We start from the raw sequence: 11,885 nt of genomic DNA on the forward strand, positions 1-11,885 counted from the left end.
CATTTAAAACTAATCGGAGAAAGTTCTTTTTTACTCAACGCACAATTAAACTCTGGAATTTGTTGCCAGAGAATGTGGTTCGTGCAGGTAGTATAGCTGTGTTTAAAAAAGGATTGGATAAGTTCTTGGAGGAGAAGTCCATTACCTGCTATTAGGTTCACTTAGAGAATAGCCACTGCCATTAGCAATGGTTACATGGAATAGACTTAGTTTTTGGGTACTTGCCAGGTTCTTATGGCCTGGATTGGCCACTGTTGGAAACAGGATGCTGGGCTTGATGGACCCTTGGTCTGACCCAGTATGGCATTTTCTTATGTTCTTATGTTCTTAAGAAACAGGTGTGCTGAATATGGGCCAGAGGGACAGGTGTGGTGGATGTGGGGCAGGTGTGCTGCATGTGGTGGGTCTGGGGGGGCAGGCGTGTGGAATCTGAGCTCTAGACAACAGTAATTAGATACAAAGACACCAGGAGATGAGGAAACTTTTATTCAAATTAACAATCAAGGAATAGAAATAGAGAGAGAGAGAGAGAGAAGATAGGAAGACACTGCCCTCTGCTGGCACCTTCCAGAACTGCAGAGAAAGCAGATTGCAAACCTATTCCTTACACTCTGTCACAGGAAAAATTACAAATGAAATCCCCTTTTGTGCAAGTACTGAGTTATCTCCAATTAACAATTTTAATCCTAGTACCATGGGACAGCACTGCTGCGGAAGACAGGGCCATGATGCCTGTGAGGTTGATGGAAAGACTGAGGCTCTATAAAGGTAACTTTGGCCTGTCCACAGCAGCCCACACAGCTGCATCTCCATACAGATGTGCTTGTTAAAACCAGGGAGGACAGAGAGGTGTAACAATACCATGGAAATAAAAAGGGCAAGTTGCTGTAAAAATGCAGCTGGATGTGAATCCATGAAGAAAGCTTTTTATCTTAGGCACATGGAAATACAGGCAGAGGATACTACTGAACGTTGTTACTTCTTTGGGAACGGGGAAGGGGATAGAACGGGGTTGCAGCTTCAGAAGAGGTCACTCTTAGCAGGGCGGCAGGCTCACAGGTTCAGGAGAGGTCACTCAGCAGGGCAAAGGTCACAGGTTCAGGAAAGGTCTCTCTCAGTAGGGGAGGAAGAGGGGTATGGGTTACAGGTTTGGAAGAGATAGCTCTCAGCAGGTACTGCATGTTAGGATCCTGTCATCAGTGGTCACCATCCACAGCTTTCCCAGGTCGAAAGACACATGTTTGATGTTGTTGCCACAGGAATCCACCTGGCTCCAGGAGGTCCCAATAGGGTTGTTGTCACTGATGCCTTCTCTGGAAGGAGAAGAGTACAGGATTAAAGTAGCTGAAGATGGAGAGTTGTAATTTTCACCCTCTCCTTGGCTTTCCTCCTTTTGTAGGAGGGGAGGCTGGACCCCACTGCTGACCAGGGCAAGATTAACTTCTTCAGCACCCCTAGGTGTGGAGGTCCCCCTCTTACCACCCTTACCCCCCAGAAGGGGGGTAAGGGTGGTAAGAGTGGCCAGAGAAAGAGTAACAAATCATGAAATATACAATAGAATTCCACCAGATTCTACTAATTGCACTGTGTCATTAAGAGCTTGTGTTTGGTGCAGGACAGTGGGGGTTGGGTCCTGGCTTCAGTGTTACAGAGAGTGGAGAGAGGAAGCTTCCACTGCAAGCAGATGACGAGGGGCAACTATCAAACAGGCCGATACAGTAAAGCGCGGCCGAAGTTACCCCGTTTCTAACCCGCTGTGTACTCACAATTTGGCCACGTAAGTCTAACCCGCGATTCACTATCTGTTTTTACCGATCCTTACCGCTTCTTTAACTCGACGTGTATCCCCTTCCGCCCGCAGCATGTATATGTATGTAAATGATCCGATTAGCTATTCCCTCCCATACAGTAAAGTGCGCCCCAACTATCGCCTTTTTAACCTGCTATCTTGCTGCGTCTTTAACCTGCTAATTTACCGCCTACCCTGACCCTGGCGTTAGTGTGGTGAACTTAGCCGCCCAGTCCCAAACCAACCCAATCCACAGAAAAAAAATGCTTCTTGCACTTAGCCGCCCAGTCCCAAACCAACCCAATCCACAGAAAAAAAATGCTTCTCGCACTTAGCCGCCCAGTCCCAAACCAACCTAATCCACAGAAAAAAAAATGCTTCTCGCACTTAGCCGCCTAGTCCCAAACCAAACCAACCCAATCCAAGCGTCAGGCAAGCCCCAGCAGAGAGAGAAGAAATTTCACAGTCCCAAACTTTCCCCCAGCCCCTGCTCACCTGCCCTGGCCACGGCCATGCAAGCCCCCAGCAGCAGCAGTAGAAGTAGAAGGGCGTCGAGAGAGAGAGCGGCTTCAGCAGCCCCACCGACGAAGGTAATTACGCGCACGCCTGTAGGTCCAATATGGGTGCTCAAGGCAGCGAAGGCGCATGCGCACACGCCGTGACCTCCGACGTCCAGCTGGTACACCAAAACAACCCCTAAACCCACGCCGACCCTTTAAAACTAATCCCTTACCTTCCCCCACCCTCCCAAACCCCCCAAAAACTTTTTACATGTACCTGGTGGTCCAGTGGAAGCCCCGGGACCGATCTCCCGCTCTCGGGCCATCGGTTGCCACTAATAAAAATGGTGCCAATGGCCCAATAAAAAAAAAACCCACCCCGACCCTTTAAAACTTACCCCTTAGCTTCCTCCACCCTCCCGAACCCCCCCAAAACCTTTTACAAATACCTGGTGATCTAGCGGAAGTCCCGGGAGCGATCTCTCGCTCTTGGGCCGTCGGCTGTGCTAATAAAAATGGTGCCGATGGCCCTTTGCCTTTACCATGTGATAGGGTATCCGTGCCATTGGCCAACCCCTGTCAAATGGTAGGAGCACTGGATGGCCGGCGCCATCTTTAAAAATGGTCGATTCCGGTTCCGATTCACATCTCTAGATTGGAGGGGGAAGAGATGGCACTTGGGGAGGGGTGAGGCGAGCAGAGACTGATGTAGGAAGTAGGTGGACTCAGTGATTGGGTCGGGAGTGGTAGATTGGCTGAGAATATGAGTGGTTGGTGGGAGATGGGGGACAGGGAGGTCAATCTAGGAAAAAAATAAAAGGGGAGCCATGCACAAAAGATTCTCTTAAGAACATAAGATTTGCCATCCTGGTTCAGACCAAAGTTCCATCAAGCCCAGTATCCTGTTTCCAACAGTGGCCAATCCAGGTCACAAGTACGTGGCAGGATCCCAAGGGGTAGATAGATTCCAAGATGCTTATCCCAAGGATAAGCAACAGATTTCTGCAACTCCACCTTAATAATAGTTTATGGACTTCTCCTCCAGGAACTTGTCCAAACCTTTTTTAAACGCAGCTATACTAACATCTTTTACCACAACCTCTGGCAATGAATTCCATATTTTAATTATGCATTTATTTTAAAATATGTTATCTTATTAGTTTTAAATGTATTACCTATTAACTTCATTTTGTATCCCCTAGTCATTGTACTCTTTGAAAGAGTAAGCAACCGATTAACTCACTGCACTCCACTCATTATTTTATAGACCTCTATCATATTTGCCGTCAGCCACCTCTTCTCCAAACTGAAGAGTCTTAACATCTTTAGCCTTTCCTCATAGGGGAATCGCTCCTTTCCTTGTATCATTTTGGTTGCCCTTCTCTGTACTCAGAGTCCTATAGTGGGGAAGCCGGCCACAAGTGAGGAGGATTAGGACAGTCAGGACTCGGCAGGCAGGATGGAAAGGGAAAGAATCCCTGGAGGGTGGCAAGAAAGGGGAAGGAAGATGATAATGTTTTGGAGAGGGGGAAAAGTGTAAGAGAATGGAAGGAAGGAGGGAAAATGCTGGGAGGAAGGAGAGACAGAATGCCTGGAGGAAGTGGGAGAAGGGGGAAGAATGCAGGGAGGGAAAGAGGTAAGAAAATGGGCGTAGGAAGAAGGGGATAATTCTGGGAGAGGGATGGAGGGAGACAAGGAGAAGAGAATATCAGAAGGGCTGCCATCAACAATTTCACCTGGGGTGCCATTTGCCACAAAGCTGGCCCTGTTGAGAAACAGAAACGTGCAGACAAAAAGTGAACTGGAAACTCCAAGAAGCCAGACACTGCCTGCAGTGCAGCACTGGAGAAACAGAATCTGAAAAGCATTTCCTCCTGCTCTATGCAAATACACATTTCCCAAAGCTGGCAGAGAAAATCAAGGACTTCGCACCAAAAAATGAGCAGGAAAGGCTTTGTGTAATCCTGGAGAAAGAGGAGAAACACGACAGAGCAGCAGGCCAGAAATGTAATGGGTGGATATTCATGCTGAGCTCGCTAGGGCTGCCTGGGTTCAGACCTCTGTTGGAAAGCTTGAATCTGGGTACCAAATACCAAAGTCAGGCACCTATTGCTGTCAACCAGTGCTAGGCACCTAAATTACCCCCTGGACCAATCCTGCCCCTGAAAGTGCCCAGATTTTCAGTAGCTAAATTTAGCCACTGAGGTGGGGCTGGGGGGCTGTGGAATTCACTTCCCTCTGCCCCACAGGATATAGCCACCTCTCTCCCTGGTTAGGTGTCTCCATCCCAGTGTGAGCAGAGGGAATCCTGATCACCACCAGTACCCGGGACTTGCCTTTGTTATTGATATTTCCGTTCTTTGTAATTTTATTTTATGTAGAGGAAACCTTTAGAGTAATTTCTGCGGGTAAAACAGAGCTTTTCCTGCCGTTACAAAATTGCCCACACGGCAAGCATACGGCAAAATTGGCAAATTCACTTTATCTGGATATTCAGCATGAATGGGCATTGGCTGAATATCTTGCCTAAAGTTACCTGAATAAAGCAATGTGTCCGGCCAGTTACCCAAAGTAAAATGTAACCCTGGGTATGACCCCAGCACCTTCTCTTTTTGTGCAGATACATTTTCTCCAGGCAATAACTCGCCTTGGCAAGATTTAACCAGTGAGCGGAGGATGGGGAAGGGGGTGGGAATTTAAACATCAGGGTATGTCTGGTTAACAACCAACAAAAGTGATCCAGACAAAGCCTTTGACCATGGACCTCTCTGTAAGCTGCAGAATTTAGCAAATGCTGTTTTATGATTTTTGCCAATTTGGATATGATGGGACATCATCTAAATTATAACTTTTGTTTATCCCCCAGCCCTGCACTTCTGCACCCATCTCTGCCCTGCCCTGCCCTGATCATCTCCTTGAACTCCACAATCCATACTTGGGCTTTCTGAGTACCATCTGCAGGCTTCAGCTGCTTTGCAGTTGATGTATTGTATCTGGCACACTCCTGAGATATCACCAAGAATCTGACATCACTCAGGATCAGTGTGAGAGCAAAGGAGGCCTATACTTTTTAGGGGTGTGAATCGTGTGATCGATCGTCTTAACGAGCCTCCCTCCACCCCTCCATTACAAGCCTGCAGATGGTACTCAGAAAGCCTCCATCCCTCCATTACATTTCTTAACGATCGATTTTGGCTGGGGGGGGAGGGAAATCTGATCGTCGTGTTTTTTTAAAAAAAAAAATCGTTAAAAATCGTAAATCGGGGGAGGGCGGGAAAGCCAGCACACCAAAAAAACCCTAAAACCCACCCCGAACCTTTAAAACAAATCCACCACCCTCCCGAACCCCCCCAAAATGTTTTAAATTACCTGGGGTCCAGTGGGGGGGGGGGGTCCCGACGCGATCTCCAGCTCTCTGGCCACGGCTGCGTTGAGAAATGGCGCCGGTGGCCCTTTGCCCTTATCATGTGACAGGGCAAAGGTAGCGCCGGCGCCATTTTGGTTCCTAGCTCCTGACGTCACACGAGCAGGAGATCGCTCCCGGACCCCCGCTGGACCCCCAGGGACGTTTGGCCAGCTTGGGGGGGGGCCCTCCTGACTCCCACAAGACTTGCCAAAAGTCCAGCGGGGTCCGGGAGCGACCTCCTGCACGCGGGCCGTATTGCCAATCTTCAAAATGGCGCCGGCGCTACCTTTGCCCTCACTATGTCATACTTTTTGTTCTTCAGTGCATGAGAATACAGGAGACCTGCCCCTCCTGCATTCATTTGCCCACTAGCAGAGCATTCACGGTGCTGTACTTGGGGAAAGGAGTTCAGGGTACACCTCTACTTCCACACAGCCGCCCAGGATCTCCCCAAAAAGGGCAGCCTTCCTTCTTACCTACGAAAAACACTGCCCTGGGCGTTCACCCCGTAGACGGTGCCTTCTGTCCCAACCTCAATCATTGACAGCTTTCCTTCCACCTGCTGCCAGCTGGAGCCCTGGCACCAGTCCGGTGTGGAGTCCCAGCGGTAAAATATGTCATCGTTGGAGTTGACACCCCAGCAGCTTCGCGGGCCACAAGTGTGGTACTTCAGCTTCCCTTCCATGTTCTCCCAGGGTGGTGTCGTCTGGTATTTTGCAGGAATGGTCCCAGACTTGCTGAGGCAGAAAATATCATCTTGTGCATTCACACCAGAGATGAACTGATCCCCGCCTGCATCTATTTGCATGAGAGCCCCTGGGAAAGGAAAGGGAAGATGAGAACCTCGTGTTAGAAAGACCTTTATCTTTGCTACACTGACAGTCAAGGGAAAACCATAGATCAGTTGGGGTCTACGGTATTGCAACAGGAAACAAACTAGGCAGATTAGATGGGCTTTACAGTCCTAATCTGCCATCATGGTTTATGTTTCTCCAGACTCTTTCCTGGTGAGGATTTACCTGCCATCTGGACCCAGTTGCCTGCCACCAGTCGGTAGATGTTGTCACCACTGTTCACACCCCAGATGCCAGCAGGGCCCACTGAGATATGCTTCAGAGAACCTTTAATCTGTGTCCAGCTGTTCTCGTACAACGTGAATATTTGGTCAGCACTGTTCACACCAAAGACCTGGCCATTGCTAACATCAATCTGCTTCAGACTCCCAGGAATCTCAGTACAGGGATCAGCTGGAATAGGGAGACAGGAGGAAAGAAGATTAGCCAGGCATTGACTCATGGGCTCTCCCACCCCATCAAAAGTGAGCTGAATATCTGCCACGATCCATCAGGCACTTCCACAGTGAGATGAGGAGCCCAATTCAAAAGTCAGGAATAAAAAAACAAGAGTACCAAGCCTGCAAGCCAGCAACCATTATGAAACAGCCTAACATTCGCCTAAGAGTTATTTATTTATTTAATTGCAAGCATTTGATATTCTGCATAAACCAGGCTGGTCTCAAGGCAGATTACAATCAATTTCTAATAAAATTCTTGTACATTGGCAAATATTAAGTATAAGGGAAAATTCAAGGAGGGTAAGATGAGAGGAGGAAGATTGACGGGGATTGACTGAAATAATGCAGTAACAAGGTGTCCCTTAGGAGACAGGACTACGAGTATTCCAGGGAGTAAGGGGTGGAGGATGCTGTATGTTAAGCTTATTAATAAAGGTACTCCCTCGGTGCAGGGGAAGAAGGGTTAAAGAGGGGAGAGAGTTCCATTTCCTGCGACTTCCTCCAAATAAAAACAAATTATGCACATGAAAAGCCTGAGCAGAAAGTGCCAGGGGACTTTAAGAACATAAGAAATTGCCATGCTGGGTCAGACCAAGGGTCCATAAGGCCCAGCATCCTGTTTCCAACAGAGGCCAAACCAGGCCACAAGAACCTGGAATTTACCCAAACACTAAGAAGATCCCATGCTACTGATGCAATTAATAGCAGTGGCTATTCCCTAAGTAAATTTGATTAATAGCCATTAATGGACTTCTCCTCCAAGAACGTATCCAAACCTTTTTATGAACCCAGCTACACTAACTGCACTAACCACATCCTCTGGCAACAAATTCCAGAGCTTTATTGTGCGTCGAGTGAAAAAGAATTTTCTCCGATTAGTCTTAAATGTGCTACTTGCTAACTTCATGGAATGCCCCCTAGTCCTTCTATTATTCAAAAGTGTAAATAACCGGTTCACATCTACTCGTTCAAGAACTCTCATGATCTTAAAGACCTCTATCATATCCCCCCTCAGCCGTCTCTTCTCCAAGCTGAACAGCCCTAACCTCTTCAGCCTTTCCTCATAGGGGAACTGTTCCATCCCCTTAATCATTTTGGCTGCCTTTCTCTGTACCTTCTCCATCGCAACTATATCTTTTTTGAGATGCGGCGACCAGAATTATACACAGTATTCAAGGTGCAGTCTCACTATGGAGCGATATAGAGGCATTATGACATTTTCCGTTTTATTAACTATTCCCTTCCTAATAATTCCTAACATTCTGTTTGCTTTTTTGACTGCTGCAGCATTTCAGTTTCCAGGATTGCCCCTGGAGCCCTTTTTAAATATTGGGGTTACATTTGCTATCCTCCAGTCTTCAGGTACAATGGATGATTTTAATGATAGGTTACAAATTTTTACTAATAGGTCTGAAATTTCTTTTTTTTTAGTTCCTTCAGAACTCTGGGGTGTATACCATCCGGCCCAGGTGATTTACTACTCTTCAGTTTGTCAATCAGGTCTACCACATCTTCTAGGTTCACCGTGATTTGATTCAGTCCATCTGAATCATTACCCATGAAAACCTTCTCCAGTACGGGTACCTCCCCAACATCCTCTTCAGTAAACACCGAAGCAAAGAAATCATTTAATCTTTCCGTAATGGCCTTATCTTCTCTAAGTGCCCCTTTAACCCCTCGATCATCTAACGGTCCAACTGACTCCCTCACAGGCTTTCTCCTTCGGATATATTTAAAAAAAGTTTTTACTGTGAGTTTTTGCCTCTATGGCCCACTTCTTTTCAAATTCTCTCTTAGCCTGTCTTATCAATGTCTTACATTTAGCTTGCCAACATTTATGCATTATCCTGTTGGATCCTTCTTCCAATTTTTGAATGAAGATCTTTTGGCTAAAATAGCTTCTTCCACCTCCCCTTTTAACCATGCTGGTAATCGTTTTGCCTTCTTTCCACCTTTCTTAATGTGTGGAATACATCTGGACTGTGCTTCTAGAATGATATTTTTTAACAATGACCACGCCTCTTGCACATTTTTTACTTTTGTAGCTGCTCCTTTCAGTTTTTTTCTAACAATTGTTCTCATTTTATCAAAGTTTCCCTTTTGAAAGTTTAGCACGAGAGCCATGGATTTGCATACTGTTCCTCTTCCAGTCATTAATTCAAATTTGATAATATTATGATCACTATTGCCAAGCGTCCCTACCACCGTTACCTCTCTCACCAAGTCCTGTGGTCCACTGAGAATTAGATCTAAAATTGCTCCCTCTCTCGTCGGTTCCTGAACCAATTGCTCCATAAAGCTATCATTTATTCCATCCAGTAACGTTACCTCTCTAGCGTGTCCCGATGATACATTTACCCAGTCAATATTGGGGTAATTGAAGTCTCCCATTATTACCGCACTACCAATTTGGTTAGCTTCCCTAATTTCTCTTAGCATTTCACTGTCAGTCTCACCATCTTGACCAGGTGGACGATAGTATACTCCTATCACTATAGCCTTCCCCGATACACAAGGGATTTCTACCCATAAAGATTCAATTTTGCATTTAGTCTCATGCAGGATGTTTATCCTGTTGGACTCTTTGCCATCCCGGACATAAAGCGCCACACCGCCTCCCGGGTGCTCCTCTCTGTCATTGAGATATAATTTGTACCCCGGTATAGCACTGTCCCATTGGTTATCCTTCTTCCACCATATCTCTGAGATGCCAATTAAGTCTATGTCATCATTCACTGCTATACATTCTAATTCTCCCATCTTACTTCTTAGACTTCTGGCATTAGCATACAGACATTTCAAAGTTTGTTTTTTGTTTGTATTTTCATTCTGCTTTTTAATTGATAGGGATAAGTTAGAATTTTTTAGCTCAGGTGAGTTTTTAGTTACAGGCACTTGGACTACTTTTCTTATTATTGGAACCTCACTGTCGGGATGACCTAATTCTAATGCATCATTAGTATCCTTTGAAGATACCTCTCTCTGAACCATGCGCTGCTGAGTGACGGTCGGCTTTCCCCTTTGTTCTAGTTTAAAAGCTGCTCTATCTCCTTTTTAAAGGTTAGTGCCAGCAGTCTGGTTCCATCCTGGTTAAGGTGGAGCCCATCCCTTTGGAAGAGACTCCCCCTTCACCAAAAGGTTCCCCAGTTCCTAGCAAAACTGAATCCCTCTTCCTTGCACCATTGTCTCATCCACGCATTGAGACTCCAGAGCTCTGCGTGCCTCTGGTGACCTGCGCTTGGAACAGGGAGCATTTCAGAGAATGCTATCCTGGAGGTTCTGGATTTAAGCTTTCTACCTAAGAGCCTAAATTTGGCTTCCAGAACCTCCCTCCCACATTTTCCTATGTCGTCGGTGCCCACATGTACCACGACAGCCGGCTCCTCCCCAGCACTGTCTAAAATCCTATCTAAAATCCTGTCTAAAATCCTACCAGGTAGGCCTGGTAACATGCCTACCTTCGCACCTGGTAGGCATGTTACCAGGCGATCCTCACGCCCACCAGCCACCCAGCTATCTACATTCCTAATAATCAAATCACCAACTATGACGGCTGACCTAACCCTTCCCTCCTGGGCAGTAGGCCTTGGGGAGATATCCTCAGTGCGAAAGGACAATGCATCACCTGGAGAGCAGGTCCTTGCTACAGGATCCGTTCCTGCTGCACCCAGTTGATGCTCTCCAATCATGAGACCTTCTTCCTCCAAGGCAGCACTAGGGCTGCCAATCTGAAGTTGGGACTTGGCTACTATGTCCCTGACGGTCTCATCTATATACCTCTCTGTCTGCCTCAGCTCCTCCAGGTCTGCCACTCAAGCCTCCAGAGATCGGACTCATTCTCTGAGAGCCAGGAGCTCTTTGCATCACATGCACATGTACAACTTCTCACCGGTGGGTAAAAAAATCATACATGTGACACTCGATACAAAAGACTGGGAAGCCCCCCTCTTGCTCCTTCTATCTCACACCAACCCTCATGGTTTTATCAACTGTGCTCCCTCAAGATTCATGTGGTACAGCTTTATCAAGCTTTCTCTCTCCAAATTTATCACCATGTTTGGAAACAATTATGTAAATAACTGGTGAAAGTTTCTGACGGTCATCAGCTGGCTCAGATTTCATTCCCAAATTATCCCAATCACAGATTATAAATAATTGCATTTCAGAAAGCTGCCTCTGGTGTAGGTGGCTTTTTAAATCACTCTCGCTAATTTGCAGTTTGAACTACAGGAGTGGTAGGGTAAAAGTAGAAAGCTATAATTAATTCCTAATTAATAAGGGGGAGAGGTACAGTATTAAACTAAAATACCAGGAGATAATGGAACTCACCTGGCGTCACACAGAAGCAGTGACAGAGCCGAGATTAGAACTGAGGCTCAGGCAGATAAAGTGACTTTCCTGGGGCCACACAAAGTGCAACTGGGATTAGTTCTCAGATATTCCTTAGTCAGGGCACCTTTCCTCTGTAACAGGATTTCCCCCTTCTTCCCTTTTGCTTACCTGAGCTCAGTCCTGTAAGAAGCAGCTGCACCAGCAGGGACACCTGGAGTCTCTTCATCCTCATCATCATCGCTCTAACTCATGCCTTCAAAAGCTGGGGCAGGGCTTTATATACACTCCCTGAACCCAAGCTCCACCCAGAAAGGGCTGATACCGTGACTGCAAACACTGAAAGAATGAAAGGATTTTCCTCTAAAAAACCCCCCAATAAGGCTTTGCCCTCCTCCTCCCCAAGGGATTTCTGAAATGCTGTCATAGATTTTTGTAAGTATTGTTGAGACAGTAGGCTCCACTCAGAAGTGACTAAAGCAAGACATTAGAACTCCACTCTTCCTGAAAGCACACACACACAAACCTTCTTGAACAACAGTGTTGCCAGATCTGAAATATGAAATT

The 11,885-nt window shown here is 46.5% G+C and overlaps 1 protein-coding gene across 1 annotated transcript; it reads right to left on the reverse strand.

The window, feature by feature from the left end:
• Positions 1-860: 860 nt before the first annotated feature.
• LOC115076263 (fish-egg lectin-like) lies at positions 861-11,562 on the reverse strand. Its single transcript, XM_029577518.1, has 4 exons — positions 11,490-11,562; positions 6,715-6,942; positions 6,172-6,511; positions 861-1,313 (listed from the first exon to the last, which is right to left on the reverse strand). Exons 1-4 carry the CDS (start codon positions 11,557-11,559, stop codon positions 1,166-1,168), a joined length of 786 nt encoding a protein of 261 aa, XP_029433378.1. The 5' UTR covers positions 11,560-11,562; the 3' UTR covers positions 861-1,165.
• Between the last annotated feature and the right edge of the window lie 323 nt (positions 11,563-11,885).

This window comes from Rhinatrema bivittatum, chromosome 14, assembly GCF_901001135.1.
Source record: "Rhinatrema bivittatum chromosome 14, aRhiBiv1.1, whole genome shotgun sequence".
Lineage (NCBI taxonomy): Eukaryota > Metazoa > Chordata > Amphibia > Gymnophiona > Rhinatrematidae > Rhinatrema > Rhinatrema bivittatum.